At 30.4% G+C, this 19,504-nt stretch overlaps 1 protein-coding gene across 3 annotated transcripts in view; it reads left to right on the forward strand.

Annotated features, from left to right (window-relative positions):
* The window catches only part of Jak2 (Janus kinase 2), a 132,703-nt gene that overhangs the window by 82,865 nt on the left and 30,334 nt on the right, over positions 1–19,504 (forward strand). For all 3 annotated transcript variants that reach the window (XM_071600612.1, XM_071600613.1, XM_027943074.2), the window contains exons 7-16: positions 864–1,185; positions 2,326–2,445; positions 8,683–8,840; positions 10,814–10,925; positions 13,313–13,499; positions 14,215–14,342; positions 16,522–16,656; positions 17,430–17,517; positions 18,279–18,406; positions 19,153–19,291. In XM_071600612.1, coding sequence (XP_071456713.1) covers positions 864–1,185; positions 2,326–2,445; positions 8,683–8,840; positions 10,814–10,925; positions 13,313–13,499; positions 14,215–14,342; positions 16,522–16,656; positions 17,430–17,517; positions 18,279–18,406; positions 19,153–19,291 — 1,517 coding nt within the window. The remainder of the gene's footprint in view (positions 1–863; positions 1,186–2,325; positions 2,446–8,682; positions 8,841–10,813; positions 10,926–13,312; positions 13,500–14,214; positions 14,343–16,521; positions 16,657–17,429; positions 17,518–18,278; positions 18,407–19,152; positions 19,292–19,504) is intronic.

The following is a 19,504-nucleotide window of genomic DNA, read 5'->3' on the forward strand; positions in this document are numbered from 1 at the left end:
ATATAGATCTTTGAATAGTCTAAATACTTTACTAGATTTTAAAAAATGCATATAAGGGCTGGGATTTTGGCTCAGCGGAAGAGTGCCCGCCTAGCATGGGTGGGATCTGGGTTTGATCCTCAGCACCACATAAAAAATAAAGGCATTGTGTTGTGTCCATCTACACCTAAAAAATAAATATTAAAAAATACATATAAGAGGTTACTCTGTATGTCTGTGTTCACTAGAAGCAGAAATATTAATTTATTCCCCCTTTTTAGGCTATCTAATACATAGAGATAAAAGTACAGAAAGGTCAGAGTATTTCTAGAAAGAATTATTTCAATCAGAGGAATTATTAGGATTTGAGAAGTTAACCTAACAAAATAACTTATACAAAAAAAGTATGTTTGCATAATGAACAACAAACAGCACCACCAAAAAGCAACAATTTCCAAAATTCAGATAAAATCTGGTTAAAATTCAAATAAAAATTTCCATATTATAGGAAATATTTTCAGCACAGTCCAAAAAAAAAAAAAAAAACACCTTATAAATCACCATCCCAGGGATATAAGATAATCAGAGAAAATGAATTTTTAGAGACTCTTTTATAGACTGAGAGTGCATTTCATGAGGAGAAGAAAATTAAAATCTTCTATTCTGAGCTTTATGGTAACTTAGAGTGTGTGTACCATCAAATGAAACATTGAGGTTTTCTCCTCTGTGGATGGTTATATCAACTTACTCCAACTTACTACTGTGTTGTAGCACCTACCTATCATGGAAAAAGATAAGAACTTGTCTTTCAGTTTTGTTTTCGGTTTATTTTCCAATTTTTGTTTTCTTTGTTTTCCTTTTCTGTGTATGCTCTTCATTCCTAGCTATAAGACATTCTTACCAAAATGTGTTCGAGCAAAGATTCAAGACTATCATATTTTGACAAGGAAGCGAATAAGGTACAGATTTCGCAAATTTATTCAGCAGTTCAGTCAATGCAAAGCCACTGCCAGAAACTTGAAACTTAAGTATCTTATAAATCTGGAAACTCTTCAGTCTGCCTTCTACACAGAGCAATTTGAAGTAAAAGAACCTGGAAGAGGTCCTTCAGGTGAGGAGATTTTTGCAACCATTATAATAACTGGAAACGGTGGAATTCAGTGGTCAAGAGGGAAACATAAAGAAAGTGAGACACTGACAGAACAGGTAATCCTTAATGATATGTTCTCATTCTTTGTTTTAAATTTTAAGTAGAATGACAATATAAGCAAAGTAGTTTTAATTATTTCAAACCTGGTCTTGTACTTCTTCCACTGTTAGAAGTGGAAGTTTCTAGTAGCATGTGACGCTATCAAGATTGTATCTATAGTTCTTCTCTCATTGTTCTTAAATGGATTTTTATTTAATCTTTTTAAGACAAAATAATTTCTAATGACTTTCTTATAGTTTCAGAAAGGGGTTGGATTCTGTAAGTGATTTTTAAGGTAGTCTTGTCTCCTTTTTACATTCATTATTATTGATAATAAGGCACAATCATAAAATAAAATGGAAAATATTAACTTAATTTTTATTATACTATATACCTGTTAAATAATTAATTTACTTTTTAAGGTTTGTACTGCAAGTTTTAAATTTGTTCATGTTTGTATTGTTCTTAGATTGTTTTAGAGATTTAAGATTATATTGTTGTTATTTTTAATTTTTTTTTTGGTAGTTATATTTTCAGTTTTCTGACAGCAGTTCTTATTAATGTTAATTGGGTTGGAGTGTATGCTAACACAATTTAGATTCCTTGCTTCTTTTTTTTAAAAAATATTTTTTGGTTGTAGTTGGACACAATATCTTTATTTTATTTATTTATTTTTATGTGGTACTGAGGATTAAATCCAGCGCCTCGCACGTGCTACTCCAGCGCTCTACCACTGAGCTACACCCCCAGCCCTGACTCCTTGCATCCTTTAATGTTCTCATTTATAAGTCAAAGTAAGATACAGTATAGTCTTGGGATTAGAATTTTGGAAGAAGGAATCACATAATGCCTATCTATTGTTATCAATAAAAATTTGTATTTCTTGGGCTGAGGATGTGGCTCAAGCGGTAGCGCGCTCGCCTGGCGTGCATGCGGCGCGGCCCGGCCGGGTTCCATCCTCAGCACCACATACAAACAAGTGTCCGCCGAAAACTAAAAAAATAAATATTAAAACAAATCTCTCTCTCTCTCTTTAAAAAATATATGAAGGAAAAATTTGTATTTCTTAAAGAATTTTGAACCAATGTTGTCTCTTTTATAAGTTTTATTTAAAAATGGTTCCATAACTGTTAAATTTTAAATGCTTTTAATTACAGAATTTACAATTATATTGTGATTTTCCTGAAGTTATTGATGTCAGTATTAAGCAAGCAAACCAGGAAGGCTCAAATGAAAGTAGAATTGTAACTATCCATAAACAAGATGGTAAAAATTTGGTAAGTTTGTTTTACAACTAAATAGTGGTTACATTGAACATTTATCAGAAAGAAATATTTCAGAATCCGAAAGCCAAATTTACTTTTTTATAATACCAAAGTTACTTTTTAAAAATCTTTTTTATTAGTTCTAATTAGTTATACATGACAACACCAAAGTTACTTTTTAAATTATAGTTATAATATAGCTCTAAACATAATTATCAGTTCAGTAAACTTTTTTAAAACTTTCACCTCACTTTTTACCAAAACTCTTCCCACAGTTTTTTATACATTTTTGTGATTAACAAAGCACCAGTTCTTTTCCCCACTCCCTCTGACTCTGGGTTGTGCTAGTTGCCTGTTGTAATGCTCATTCTTGACTATTTTTTTTTAATCAAGAGGGATGTGCATAATACCAACCATTCTGCCTAATTAAAGGACAAAAATAAAGCAATATTATATGGAATTTATATGACAAAATACAAACCAATCCCAGGTCAACTTCACTCAATCTGTAAGACATGATTGATTCTAAAAGATTACTAAAAAAATAACTGACTTGTAATTCACTTTATTCAGCACATTTTCCTGTTATTAGTAGATAAAAACATGATAAAGTATACCTACTATCTAGAAGGCTATGAACTTCTTGAAGGCAAGAGTTATATTTTCATGTGTGTTTGTACTTCCTGGATTTTGCACAGTGTTCTAGGAGCTAGTTTAGGAGTATGATAAAATTTCATGGATGGTTGAAAGGGTGTTTAATAATTATCAACCCCCTTCTGCATCTATAATAAGTTTTTCTGGAAAAGTATGCTGATGCTAATGTGAATATTCTATAGTAATATTCCTTATGGAAAGGTGTGTGGACTTGTTGGCTTAATTTATGAAGTTTGCAGTACAGAGAAGTTAAATAACTTTCCAAGGTCACAGTATTGGTAAAATGTTAAGGCTATTTAAATTCAAATCCATTATTTGAAAACCTAAGTTCTTAATTGTGAGTATTCCTAAAGCTTCTTAAAAATATTACATTGACATTTTGTTGTAATTGCACCAAAGATTAGTTTGGGAAGAGTTGATATTACTTTTCCATATAACATATATTTTAGGAATACCTTATATTTCTCTTGTATCCATGTATTATATTGTTTTTCAGTAACTTGATAGTTTTATTCATTTTGATATATCATGTTTCTTGCTGAATTTTATTAATGATGTATTATGCTTTTCTGCTATTTATTAGAAGAACTTTTCTGAGTTTATTTGTCAAATAAATTGTTGATGGATATAAGAAAGTAACTAATTTTTGTTTATTCTTGCATTTTACCAGTCTATTATATGTTAGTTTTATATTTTTTATTACCATTTTTCTCTTTACTCTGGCATTTTTTTTGTCTTTTTATTGTTTTAAAATTTTAGTAAAATATATACAAAATAAAACTTAGACTCATAACCGTTTTAAGCATGCAGTTCAGTAATGTTTAGTATATTCACGTTGCTGTGCATCCAATCTCTAGAACTTTTTATTTTTGCAACACTGAAACTCTGTACCCATTAAAAACTATTGCAACCTCATTCTATTTTCTGTCTCTATAAATTTGATTACTCTAGAAACCTCTTATAAGTGGCATCACACAATACTATCTTTTTGTGACTGTATTATTTTACTTAGCATGTGATAATCCATGTTAAAACATGTATCAGAATTTCCTTCCTTTAAAATAGATATGTATATAGCATTGTGTGTGTGTGTGTGTGTGTGTGTGTATATATATATATATATATATATATATATATATATATATATATGCCATATTTGTTTATCTATTCATCCATCAATACTCTTTTGGGTTGTTTCCACTCCTTTTGGCTATTGTAGATAACATTGCTGTACATATGTATGTTCAAATATCTTTTCAAGACCCTGCTTTCAATTTCTTTGGAGATAAACCAAGAAATAAAGTTGATAGATCATATGGTATTCTGTATGTGATTGTTTGAGGAACCACCCTACTATTTTCTGTTGTAGCTGTACCATTATACATTCCTACTAGCAGTGCACAAGCATTTTAGGTTTTCCACATTCTCACCAGCACTTTTTGTTTTCTGTTTTCTGAATGATAGCCATACTGATGGGAATGAAGTGGTATCTCACTATGGTTTTAATTTGCATTTTCCTAATGGTTAGTGATGTTGGTCATCTTTTCATGTACTTCCTGCCATTTTTTGTTGTTGAGTTGTAATAGTTATTTATATTCTGGACATTAACCAGTTATCAGACTTAGGTTTGCAAATATTGTCTTCTATTCATAGTATGCTTTGTTATTTTGTTGTTTGTGTCCTTTGATGCCTAGACATTTTAAATTTTGAGGTAGTTCAATATAGCTTTTATTTTTGTTTCTTTTATTTTTTTCTTCTTTCACTTTTGTTGAGACATAACTTGAACACAGTAAAATACATTAATTTTAGGTATATAGCTCAATACATTTTTACATATGCACACACCTGTGTAGCCATACCTGGTTTAAGGTATAGACTGTTTCCAGTATTCTCAGAAGATTTCCACATGCTTCTTCCCACCCTTGCCTCCAATTTAAGGTACCCATCATTCTGACTTTTACCTTCAATTATCTCTGCTCTGGTATATAAATGGAATAATATTGTATGTATTTTTAAAAATCTAGATCTTATTCTTAGCATATCTGAAAACTCATGATTTTACATGTTCATTCCTTTTTTATTCCTGGGTAGTACTGCATTTTTAAAAACACTTATTCTTTTTAGATATAAATGAGAGTATATTTTGACATATTTATACAAACATGGAGTATATCTTATTCTAATTAGTATCCCAGTCTTGTGGTTGTACATGGTGGAGATTCATTATGGTGTGTTCATGTATATAGGAAAACTGTATCAGACTCACTCCAGTCTTTCCCATTCTTATCCCTCTCCCTTCCTCTTTCTTCCCCTCACTTCCCTCTGCCCAATCCACTGAACTTCTATTCTTCACCACCCTTTTGTGTGTTAGTATCCACAATCAGTATTGCATTTTAAAATTCATTCTTCTGTTGGTAGGCATTAGGAGTGGGATTATTGAGTCATGGTGATACTGATAAGCAGTTTTCCAAAGTTGTTATACTAATGTACCTTTTTTTCATCAGTGAATGAAATTTTCAATTGCCCCATATGGTCACCAAGCTATGATTTTGTACCTAAAAAGGTGATCCTGGTGAATACATACTGGAAGCTCACTGTGGTTTTTATTTCATTGCCCTGATGATTAATGATGTTGAACACTTTTTAATATACTTATTATTCTTTTGAATAGCCTGCTTATGAAGTCCTTGTGCAAGTCTTTGTTCATTTTCATTCACTTGTTTGGTTTTTTCTTATCAATTTGTAGAGTTCTTAAAAATTCTGGATACACGTCTTTTGTAGGATATCTGTTAAAATGTATACTATCTTCTAGTTAGTGGGTTGCCTTCTTACTTTTAATAGTTACTTTTTATGAGTAAAAATCTTTAATTTTAATATAGTATTTTGTCCATTTAAATTTGGCATAATTACTAACACAGCTGGGTTTTAAGTCTGCCATTTTACTATTTGGCTTCTGATTGTCCCATGAATTTTGTTTTGGTTTTAGTTCTGTCTTATTTTGATTATTAAAATACTTTTATTCCATTTTATCCCCTCTTATGTTTTAAGTCAGTATTGTTTTATATTTACTTATGTGTGTCCCTTTTCTTTGTTTTCTGATGTAAGAACAAGTAGGTTATTCTTTTTCATCAACATTCATTCAGTCTTATCCCCCTTTCCATAGGTGACCATTTGTGTGTATGTATTTTTCTAGCCTTTGTATTTTTACACATATCAACATATATGACATTTTCATTAAAATAAATGTTTTCATTGTCATTTAAAACAAATGTTTTATTTACAAAAATATGGCCATACTTTATGTATTGTTCTTGAACTTGATTTAAAAAAAATAAAGACTTGTCATTCTGTGTACATATAGATCTAATTAAAAAAAACTATTGCATCTTTCTCCATATTGTATATATACCTTAACCTATAATTTATAATTAACTTTTGCATATCATTCCATACTGTATATATCTTTAATTTAGAATTAATAATAATTGTATTGTTAGACACTTAATTTTGGCTATTTTTTGTTATTACAAAAAATGCTAAAAGAAGCTATTTGAATATGCTTTTCTAAATACATATGTCAATATCTCATTAAGAGATATACCTGTAAGTAAAATTGCTAGGTCAAGGATATAAATACTTATAATTTGATAGACTTTTAAAGTGTGTCTCAACATTGTTTCCAATGTGTGTATATCCCCATGTCCCTGTAACCTGTGCCAACACTGAATATTATCAGTCTTAATTTTTCTGCAAAATTGATGAGTAAAAATGCATTCCTTTTGTTATATTTTATTTATTGGAATCTGAGACTGAGCAGTTCTTATGTGCTTATATAGGGTAGCTATATTTATTTCTTCTCTATGGATTGCCTTTTCATATCCTTTGACTAGTTTTACTTTTTAATTTTAGTTGACTTATAGGATTTTCCCCCCAATACATATTGAGTATCAATCATTTGTTGTACTGGCTTGTAATTCTCAAAGACTTTTAACTTTGCTTCTAGAATCTTTTACAGTAACCCCCCCCCCCTCATACCCTCCCCCAGAGAAAGAGAGAGAGAGAGAGAGAGAGAGAGAGAGAGAGAGAGAGAGAGAGAGAGAATATGTTTGTATCAGGGACTGAATCCAGGGGTGTATAACCACTGAGACACAACCCCAACCCTTTTTATATTTTATTTAGAGACAGTGTCTTACTGACTTGCTTAGGGCCTCGATAAGTTGCTGAGGTTGGCTTTGAATTTGCAATCCTTGTTTCTCAGTCTGCTGAGCCACTGGGAGTACAAGTGTGCACCAACATACCCGGCTACAGTAACTATTTTTATGGCTTTATTTTATTAAGTAAATATTCAAACATATCACATACTTCTTATTAAACTTTTTGTTCTAACTCCCTATTCTATGTTTCTACTATGATTATGTAAATATTATGTATTGAAGAGCCAAGAAGTATACTCAGATCACATTTCCATTCTTTTGTAATCTTTTGTTTTTCCAGTAGCTAATTATTGCTTTCCCCTTTGTATTTATAGTTGTCTTTCCATTCCCTGCAAAGACTTTGTAAAGTAGCTCATTTCTCAGTATAAAATTTCATATAGTCAAACCCGTCAAATGTTATATAATGTCTCTTTCTTCCAGAGAAGCTCTGCCTTGATCACTAGGTAATGGCTTTCCTAATCTCACCTGGAAGCTCTCTAGATACAGTTGTTAATAACCACAGCTGTAATCTTTCAGCATTCCTTTTTTATCATCCTGTGAATTATCATCTTATCTCTCTTATGTTGGATCCCTGGTTCTCTGAATCCCATATTTGCCTTGTTCTTCTTGCTATGTCCTCTAGTATTCATTGGTGTTTTTAGGATTTGACAAAATGGAAAATTAACTTAGGGAAGATTTTTACATTTGATGATGTTGAATTTTCCCATGCAGGAACATAGGTAATCTTCTGTATATTCAAATAAAAAGTTGTGTTGCACAAGTGTTTTGAAGTTTTTCTAATAATCATTTTGCACATTTTTTGGTTAACTTTAATCCTCACTACTACTTATTTTTATTGTTTTAAATAGGGCTTTATTTTTTCATGACATAATAAAATTGAATATGTGTGTGTATATATACACACATACACATGTACTTTTATATATGTATGTATGTATGTTTTCCCATTAGATAAATACTGTATTTTAGGCTGAGTGTATGTTCACATCTATATATAATGATACAATCACAACACAGCTACATATCCTAACATTTTAGTTTATATCATGAATACTTAGCAGTGTGCAGTAGGTATGTAAAAACAACTGCTTATGACCTCTCAATACCAACTTTTGCATCAGATTAAATGAATTTCTAATTGAGAAGACTCATATTAGTCAAATAGGGGTATTGGAAAATACAGTAAAATTATGATATAGAGTGAACTACAAGTGGAAGTACATGATAAAGTAACTGGGAATCACAAAAAACTTTTAAGCAATTTAAAAAAATAAAATTAGGAGAAATGATATTACATGGAGTGTAGTGAACTTTTATTATTTAGCATTAAATTTACTTTTTAAATGATACTTAACAGCTTATTTTTCTTTTTTCTGCTTAGGAAATTGAACTTACCTCATTGAGAGAAGCCTTGTCTTTTGTGTCATTAATTGATGGGTATTACAGATTAACTGCAGATGCGCATCATTATCTCTGTAAAGAAGTAGCACCTCCAACAATGCTTGAAAATATACAAAGCAACTGTCATGGCCCAATTTCGTGAGTAATACCAACTTTAAAAGTAAAAAAAAAAAATTTTTAAAGCAAGTGTTGCACAGTCCCTTATCTTTAGATTCCACATACATGGATGCAGTCAATTACAATTGAAAATATATATTTTAAAAATGTTGTGTCTGTACTGAACATGTACCAACCTTATTTCTCATTATTTCTTAAACAACACAGTGTACTAGCTATTTACATAGAATTTACATTTTATTAGGTTTTATTAATAATCTAGAGACTATTTAATGTATAGAGGAGGATGTACATATTTACATGTGAAAATTATGCCATTTTATATAAGGGATTTGAGCAAAACCTCAGAGTTTGATTCTGAAACCAAGCCTCTATGGATGCCAAGGGATGACTGTATTTACAAAGAAAATTTTGTATGATAGATGTAGGTTTAGAAGTTTTTGAAAAATATTATTATAATTTATGTTTTCTTTTTTGACATAAAGTCTGTTTGCATAAGTCAGATTACATAACAATTATTTTGGACATAGTTTACCATCTGTGTCCCAATCTACAATACTCACAACTTGTGATACAAGTTTAACATTTAGTTATTTTTGCATACTTAGTTAAGTCATAGATGTTCTTTTTAAAAGAACACTTCCGATTTATATTACACTAATTTTGAAATACTGCAAAGGAACCACAAGTCAAAATTTGAAAATTGTTACTATTTTTGAATAATGCAACTTCTTTTACTGAAGCCTCAAATGCAAGATGTATATATGATGTCCATATTTCTAGATGAGGACTGTGCAATAGAACTTTCATCAGAGATGAAAATATTCTTTATATAGGATATTTAATCCAGTAGGCACTAGGTATATGTGGCTATTTAGCATTTGAAATGTGGCTACTGCAACTGAGAAATTGAATTTTATATTTAATTCAATTTTAATTTCTTTACATTTAAATACCTATGTATGGCTAATAACTTCTATATCGACCTACACAATTATAGAACCTGGCTTTAACACTGGGTAAAGCTAGCTGTGATGTATAAAATTTATTTAATGCAAGTCCTAGTTATTTTTCAGATAGGATGTTCTTTATGATTGGTATCATATTTGAAGAACCTGAATACAAAAAAGATTTGGGATTCTGAGCATGTTTCTTGAACTTAACCTACACCTAAATGTTTGAGAAAATGTATCTTGAATAATATTTAAGACTTGCTGCTGTGCTCAGTGTTTACTTAGTAATAAATATGGTTGTTACTATAAGGTTGAACTTCTTGAAATTTATCTTTGTAATTTATATGTTCAACAGTGTAAAAACTCCTTTCATTCATCCGTTCCCTGACCCTTATCTCCATTATTTATTTAAAGAATGTTTATTGAGTACCTACTAAATGTAAGCACTGGTCTGTGCATGAGAAATATGGTGACACCTGAAATAGAAATGGTTCTTGCTTTCATGCAGATTATATTTTGCTTTTCTTTTAAGATGTGCCCCTTCAAAAATGTAGAAAAATTTAAAACTCATTAGTCTTCCAGCTACTCACAAGCCTTCTGTTAGACTTTGATATTGTACTAAATGTTAAAGTAGTGCACATAATTGTTGGTATTAGTAACTTAAATTATGATACAAGAGACATGAAGAGTATTTCTGATATGTTGTCTGCATAGTTGAATGAAATCTTATGAGAGTATGATTTTTCAAATCATAAATGATCAGAGGCAAAATATCTGAGTGAATTTTTTTGTGATTTTTATCTCATAATATCTTTTCTGTGTTTTTAAAGTAATATAATTGCCTTGAATTATTTTGAACTTATTGTATAATAGCTTGGTACTTTAATTTTTTTCTTGAAAGATTATTGTAAACGTATAAAGTAGAGAAGTATTCTAAAAATTCTGAGAGTTTTAGATTTTTATTTCTGAATTTTTGGATAACATTTGATCATAATGTCATGGTGCTTTCTAGCCTTCAAATTCTTTCTTCTTTACCTTTAGAATGGATTTTGCCATCAGTAAACTGAAAAAAGCAGGTAATCAGACTGGGCTGTATGTACTTCGATGTAGTCCTAAGGACTTTAATAAGTATTTTCTGACTTTTGCTGTTGAGGTTAGTATATCACATTTATTAATAGTAGCATGTTGTTTAGTCCATGTGCTTTCCTCTTCATATTTATCTACCATACTGTATTTATTTTTTAATATGCAGAATTACAGCTCTGGATATAACTGGCATGATAATGTGTCATTTACCTCAGGAATTCTGTATAAATAAATATATAATTCCTAGTGTTTTCATTAAAGTATAAAATGATATACAATGTTTTTCTATGGTTTTATTTGGCATTTCTTTTTTTTGTTGTTTGACGTTTGGGTGTTATCACTGTGTCAAATGGCATTTCATCAGATTTCTGGTGGTCTCTTCACAAAATGGAAATCTGTACCCTCCCAGGTAGAATAAAATAAATTAGAAGTAAATTTGTTGTTTACTAGCAGCAGTTACTAATTAGAGCAAAACAGAGCAATAATAAAGAAACAGAATTATCATAGCACTTTTAACTAGTGATTTTCCAATTTTAAGAATAATGATTTGTGAGGGGAGAGGTGGGGAGGGTGGAGGGTGGAGGATGGGAAAGGCAGCGGAGCACAACAGACACTAGTATGGCAATATGTAAATCAATGGATGTGTAACTGATGTGATTCTGCAATCTGTGTATGGGGTGAAGGTGGGAGTTCATAACCCACTTGAATCAAAGTGTGGAATATGATATGTCAAGAAATTTGTAAGGTTTTGAACAACCCACAATAAAAAATTAAAAAAAAAAAAAGAATAATGATTTGTAATTTGTTTTAAGTGAAAAACTGCAGTGAAACTTCATTGTTAATATAGATAATCTTCGACCTTATTTAAGATTTACTTAGTATCTGAAATTATCTTAAAATATCATTTATAAGGCAATTTCATTGTTTAAACTCTGAGAACCTTTATAACAACATCTAGATACATGTTACTTTTTACAAATAGAGAAAGTAAGGTAATAAAATTATTATAAAAGCAACCATCTTATATTTAGTAAAAGTATAGAATGGATTAGTTATCAATATAGAAAGTAGATTACTCCATCATTTACCATTTTTTTTAGTTTTTCTTTTTTTAAAATTAGAACACTATAGTTACAAAGGGTTGGATGTTTCCTCTTATCATTTACTATTGTATAAAGTTGAAACTATATTCTAATTTTAGAGTATCTTTTTATTATACATTTAACAATTCATTACACTGAATTATAAATTCAAAATGTATATATAATTTACTACATGTGCCCACTCTAATGTGAATGATAGGCATTAGGGAACATACAGTATAACCCTATATTTGAGAAACTTATCTTTTGAAAGTAAAAAATTTAAAAATAACAAAAAATACGAAATTGAACTTAGTAATTATCTAGCATTGACAAATATAGACAATAAAAAAAGGATTGCAATATTTAAGAAAGGTCTTTTGGAGTAGGAAACATTTGAAATTGAAATTGAGGGTCTGGTAGATGTTTTGTAAATGGTTCTAAGTGGAATGAATATGCTTATAAAAAGCAGCTTAAAAACAGTAAGATAACCCAGCAACTTGGGAGACTGAGACAGGAAGATCATACATTCAAAACCAACCTCAGCAATTTAACAAGGCCCTAAGTAGCTTAGTGAGACCCTGTCTCAAAATAAAAAATAAAGAAGGGTTGCGGATATGGCTCAGTTGGTAATTGCCCTTACTAGGGCATTTAATAGGATTCAATCCCTATTACCCCCCTCCCCCCCCAAAAAAAATAGATGGAGGAACAAATTCATAGTATAGCACATAAGACTAATATTTTAAAACTGCAATATTAAAAGTGCCATATTAGAGATAATTATAACAAATACAATAGTGGTGCAATGGAATAAGTATTCAGTAATCTTTCTGTGAAATGGATAACTGTTGTTAGAACCTTACAGAAAAAGTAGAGCTTGATTTGAGTTTTAAGGAATGAGTAACAGTTCATTTCAGGGAGGGTGTACAATCATAGTAGAGGAATGACAAATACAGTTACCAAGGTGTGAACAGTGTGGTAGGTACTTGAAATTATTTAAGTCATTTAATTTGGCTATAAAATAGATTGCATGTTGGAAGGGGCAGGAACTGAGGTTGAACATAGAGGGAGAAGCAAACTTATGAAGGACCACGATAACACGAGGTTTAGATTTTATATATTATTCATCTAATAAATTACTATTGATTTTTCTTGCTTTCTTACTTGCTTTTAGTAAAAGGCTATATGACATTATAATTATGCTTTTTTTGAGGAAATTCTTGACTATATCACTATACCAGCACTTACTTTAGGAGTCACAGTTCAAATGTCTGAATATTCTGTTGATTGTTTTGTGATTTTTTTTGACAGAATAATCACTATGATGTTTATTGTGATTTTCCCTCCCTGTCTTTATAATTAAACTTTGTAGCAAGAAAGTGTCATTGAATATAAACACTGTTTGATTACTAAAAATGAAAATAGAGAATATAATCTCAGTGGAACTAAGAAGAATTTCAGTAATCTTAAAGATCTTTTGAATTGCTACCAGATGGAAACTGTTCGCTCAGACAATATAATTTTCCAGTTTACTAAATGCTGTCCCCCAAAGCCAAAAGGTAATTTTCTAGTTATTTAAAAAAATTACTGGTCTTGCATTGTGTCTGTGGTGGGATGTAACTTAAATACATGGATTTCAAAAGAAATATTAAAGCAGTAGTCCAAAACCAAGTTAAATTTGTCTCATTCTTTCATGCAAACATCATCAAATAGGATTGTATAGTTTGGTTTGAGTTGTATATAAGTGAATTGAATTTCTGTTTTTGTAAAAATGACATTTAAAGATAATAATTACTTGGTATAAATCAGTTGCTTACTTATTGAACTGGAAGTTCTCACTACCAAATTCTCAGGTGTTTTAAATATAAACTTAAACATGCTTTTAGGATTTTACTTTCTATATTTTAAAAAATAGATTGGTAATTTATTGAGAAATAAGTCTTATTAAAATTATTGAAATGCCTGAAAAAATCATATTTGTTAAGGAAGAGATTATGATTTTGAATGTATGAAGTAATTGGTAAGAGTACTTTAAAGTTCAATGAATAGATCCCTACAGTAATTTTCTAGGAAAAAAGATTAACAATAATGAGTTATTAAGAATTTTTTACATATAGAACACATTTCATTTTATTCATCTTTGGAGTAATTCATATTTTCAGTGTGTTTTGATGATATATATAGTTATAAACACACACACACACATATATATATATATATATATATATATATATATATATACAAAAATATATATTTTTATTGTTTTTCTCCTAGATAAATCAAATCTTCTGGTCTTCAGAACCAATGGCATTTCTGATGTACCAACCTCACCAACATTACAGAGGCATAATAATGTGAACCAAATGGTGTTTCACAAAATCAGAAATGAAGATTTAATATTCGTAAGTCATTAGATACTTATTATTGTCTTTTTTAATCCTCTTAAAACAATAACAGTGGGCTGAGGATATAGCTCAGTTGGTAGAGTGCTTGCCTCACATGCACAAGGTCCCGGGTTCAATCCTCAGCACCTAAAAAAAAAAAAAAAAGAAAACAAGTGTTAAAACAATAATTATTTTCTTGATTTACTATCCTACGTATATTCGTGTGACATTTGGAACTATTTTGTTACAAACCATACTGTTGAAATTTACTTGCAATTTAAATATTTTTATTTCTTATAAAGAATATGCCAATCTTGTGTGAGAAATTAGCAAAATTAATTAAGAATGAAAGCCTTTTTTTTCAGAAATTTAAAAATATTCCTCTACAAATCATAAAAATTTAAAATCTATAAAAGACATATCTTAAATCTCAAGTTCTCAAGAAATTAAGGGAAATTCAAGGGATTAAAAATAAGGAAAGAACTAAAAGCAAAACAGTATATAAGAGCTGATGATTTGACTGTCTGTTGGTGTTGGGAGGATGGAGATTTAGTTTCATTTATCATGGAGTTTAAAATTCAAAGCAGTACAAAGAAGAGGGCCATATGTTAGGCCTGTGCAAGGATAGGAGTTAAAAGTGAGACCATCTCTGAGTCAAATCCCTCAAGAATATTCATCCTCAATTCAAAAAATATATATGGAAAAAGAAAGATTGACCCACTGGCAAAAGGAGAGGAAAAGGAACATTGTCTATTTTAATTGGGCTCTTAGAAAAAAGAGACTCTTCTAAGAATTTAAGTCATAAGCTTTTGAATTTTAGTTTATGCTACCAGTGTGATCTGCAAAATGTGTATTTAAAGATAAACAAAGAAGTGGAAAACATGGGAAAATGAAAACAACTTAAAATAAGACATTATTGTTTCTGTTGTTGTTATTACTACTACTACTACTACTACTACTACTGCTACTACTATTTGGTACTGGGGATTGAATCCATAGGTTAAGCTAATCCATCAGTTTAGCCATTGAGCCACATCCCTAGCCATTTTTTATTTTCTATTTTGAGACATTGTCTCACTAAGTTGCTTAGGGCCTCCCTACGTTGTTGAGGCTGGCTTTGAACTTGCAATCTCCCTGCCTCAGCCTTCTGAGTCACAGGGATTATAGGTGTATGCCACTGTGCCCAGCTTAATAAGACATTATTTTAAAGGATAAAGAACTCTGGTTGGAGGGAGACCCAGAAATCAAATATATTTTCATTGACATTTAAATAAAATGGACAGATCAGAAAGCAGATGACTCATAACTGAAGAGTATTATTGAATTAAAAGATAGACCTGAAGAAATTATCCAGGGTGCAGCAAATAGAAAGAAATGAAGAAGAAATTAAGGGAAGGGAAATTTGAAGACTAATTGCTGTTAAAATTCCATGAAGAGATGGAAGAATTACCCAGACTATAAAGGCATGACATCTCATGGCCAAGAAATTTAACTAACATTACAGAACTAATAAGGAGTAGAGCTTGGATATGGACACCGATAATCCTGCTTCAGAGTGTAGGCTTTCAACAGTCAATGAGGATATACAAGAAATACTGGTACTGTTATTACTAGTTGTAGCTGTTATTTAATGTGAATTTATTATGTGTCATGGTCTGTACCATAGTGCTTTCATGTATTCATTCACTTATTGTTAAAAAAATTCTATGGGAAAGATTGTTATTTTCCTTATTCCTCAGATGAAGAAACCAAGACAAGTGTAGCACAAAGAGAGAAAATAGCCTATACAAGTCAAACAGCTAGTTAGTGATAAGGAACAAGTCAGATATTCTGCCTTCCCAGACCACACTGGTTTACTTTTTTCTTGCATTAGTAGGAAAGGCAAACAGAAAAAGAGACTCATCTATAAATGTAGGTAAACCTTGACTCTAAAAAGTGATAATTACAGCCAATGCAGAAGATTTTTAAGAAGGGTAGAACCAAAATGTACTTTATTCATTAATCCTTGTTTTCTGTCTTTAATTACTTTTAAAGAAGAATAGAAGAATTAATTTAGAATCTCAAATCTAGGTTTAGTTTTTAAAGGAAATGTTTACAATGGCCTTGTATTTTTTGTCTTCATCATTGGTTATATTTCCTATTTCCCACATCTTTCTCCATTTTACTCATTTTTTAAATCTCTTTTTTTCTTTTAAAGAATGAAAGCCTTGGTCAAGGCACTTTTACAAAAATTTTTAAAGGTATAAGAAGAGAAGTAGGAGACTATGGTCAACTGCATGAAACGGAAGTTCTTTTAAAAGTTCTGGATAAAGCACATAGAAATTATTCAGAGGTATGTATGTTCTTTGGGCAGTTCATGTAATTTATACTATGTAGAGATGTGATTTCATATGCACACAAGATTTATGTGTACAGATTTTCAAAATTGTAATTTTAAAAATTGTGTCAAGGAATTTTCTGAGAATGCGTTCTGATGGAGCTATTGAAAATTGTAGGAATTTTAAAAATAATAGCTGATTGCCAAATTAATTACTTTTAGCATTGTGTTATGGGTATTATTACATCTCTTCATATACTGAATTAGTGGCTTTTAAACTTGGCTCTCCAGAGCCTTATGGGTTTCATAGAATTAGAAGTTCTTGTCAAAGTTTGGTTGTTAGAGTGATATCAATACAATACCAGTATCCTGAGATAGGTGTTATTTATTTGCACAGAGATCATTCTTAATTATTTAGGAACTGTTGTTTAAAGTTTATATCCTCCTACTTCAGTTCCATATCACATGTCTGGTGTCTCTCTGTATTCCAGGAGTTCTGGGTCTAAGCCTGTTTGACTTGCATTGTTCATAGTACTCTTTACCACTATTGCTTTTTTTCATTGCTATCTCCGTATTCCAGACTTACTTAAGGGTTTCCTCACCATGAAAATTAAGGTTGATGTCAGTTGCAAGTCCATATAAGGGTACCAAAGCACACTGTAGCCTGCTGAGTATAGGAGAAATTGCATTTCTTTAATGGCAGAGAGTATTTTTCTGAACTATGGATACTAACGAATAAAAGTCACACAATAATTTTTTTGCATGTCTTGTTATTTTTCTTTCCCCAGTCTTTCTTTGAAGCAGCAAGCATGATGAGCCAGCTTTCTCATAAGCATTTGGTTTTAAATTATGGAGTATGTGTCTGTGGAGACGAGAGTAAGTAAAACCATTTGCTTTCTTATGCTAGTGTCACGCCTCTCCCAGAGAATCCATTCTTGCTTATATAGAAAATTCAATTTCATGATCACAGTTAGGTATCAGTATAAACTATAATTTAGTAGCTATTAAATATTGTTGAACCAGAAAACATTTTAGGACTGTGCAGTTATGCCTTGTTGAAAAGGAACCCAATGAATGAAGTTAAAATGCAGAAGATAGTTAATACACCTTTTGTTACAATGACTAAACAATAGAATATTATTGTAAACAAACATCTTACAACCTTTTATGTTTACCATGGCAATACAGATTTTGGCTGGTTCAGTACAACATTGAAACAATTGGCCCTTTCAAATAATTCCAAATAATTCCTTATTTAGAATCATGAAGACAAAGTATATAAATAAGACTGAATTATTAATGGAACTGACTGGAATTATTAGATATTGATATCAGAAATAGTCTTTATCTGTACTAGAGTAATAGCATATATAATATTGTATAATGTATATTACATGTGATTATTTAAAATATATATATATATACACATAATTGTTTATATTGCTATATCTTACTCTTGTGAATAAACTAAAAATTTTGTATATTAATTAAATTTCATTTATATTAATGAATTTTTCTTAGTTAATTATCTATGATATCCAAAGATAACTATAAATATATTTATAAAAGTTTAAAACATACATTTTTAATTATATTTATACTTAAGCCCTATTATTATTACCTATATTTTAATGCAGATATTCTGGTTCAGGAGTTTGTAAAATATGGATCACTAGATACATATCTGAAAAAGAATAAAAATTCTATAAATATATTATGGAAACTTGAAGTGGCTAAACAGTTGGCATGGGCCATGCATTTTCTAGTAAGTAATTAACAGTTTTTTATCACAACTTATTGTTTTATTTTATGAAGCACTGTAAAATTATGTTGATCTGGCAAAAAGAAATAAATTTGTGAGATGCTGAGTCATTCAAAAAATCTGTGTTAGGTGATGAAAGGGATTATTTTATATATACATTTTAAATAAAATACCTTTAGAAAGAAACAGTTTTTTCATCCCATTGGTCTCATAGAACTACTGTTGGACAATCTGTAGTGTGTCAGTTGGGTTAGAAAATTTAACCAAAAATTATGCTGAAATATGTTGTGTTGCTGTGGATAGCAGAAAATACCTTGTTACAGTGTTTGGGGACAGTTGAACCTTATGTCCAGTAGAAAGCAGTGTTGACAGAGAAGCAGAATATTAGAGAGTCAACCCAGTTTTCAGACTGCTCAGAATGTACCTGTGTCTTATTGTTGAACTGAAAACAATACTTCCTCCCATCTAGAAATATATACTGTTTAGAATCTCAGCTTTGGAAAGTGAAGTAATACTGAGTAGCTTTAATTTATTCATCCTGGGTATAAATTATTGTGTTATGTAAAGTACAAATGAAAACTGTACTGTCATAAAAACTTTTACTGTCTCAAAGCATGCTACCACGTTAATATTTATTATGCTATCTTACATATGTTTCTTCTTTAAATCTACTTTGGGGTCTGGACCAAATTAAATGCTCAAATACTTGTGGATTGATATTTCAATGTATGTCCTTTTAACTTTAATAGGAAGAAAAATCCCTTGTTCATGGGAATGTATGTGCCAAAAATATTCTGCTTATCAGAGAAGAAGACAGGAAAACAGGAAATCCTCCTTTCATCAAACTTAGTGATCCTGGCATTAGCATTACAGTTTTACCAAAGGACAGTAAGTTCAATAGGGATTGCATTTAACATTGATTAAATAATAATATTAAGCTATCCCTTTTAACAGTTTCAATTAAGTTAAAGTTACATCCTTGTCTTTGTCCATTTCTTCTTCATGATAAGCATGCCACTGTGGACTGTGAGATAATTAAAAAAAAAACAGTTTTGGTTCCTAATTATGTTATGGAATTTTGGTCCATATTTTATGGAAAAT

Source organism: Marmota flaviventris, chromosome 13, assembly GCF_047511675.1.
Source record: "Marmota flaviventris isolate mMarFla1 chromosome 13, mMarFla1.hap1, whole genome shotgun sequence".
NCBI lineage: Eukaryota > Metazoa > Chordata > Mammalia > Rodentia > Sciuridae > Marmota > Marmota flaviventris.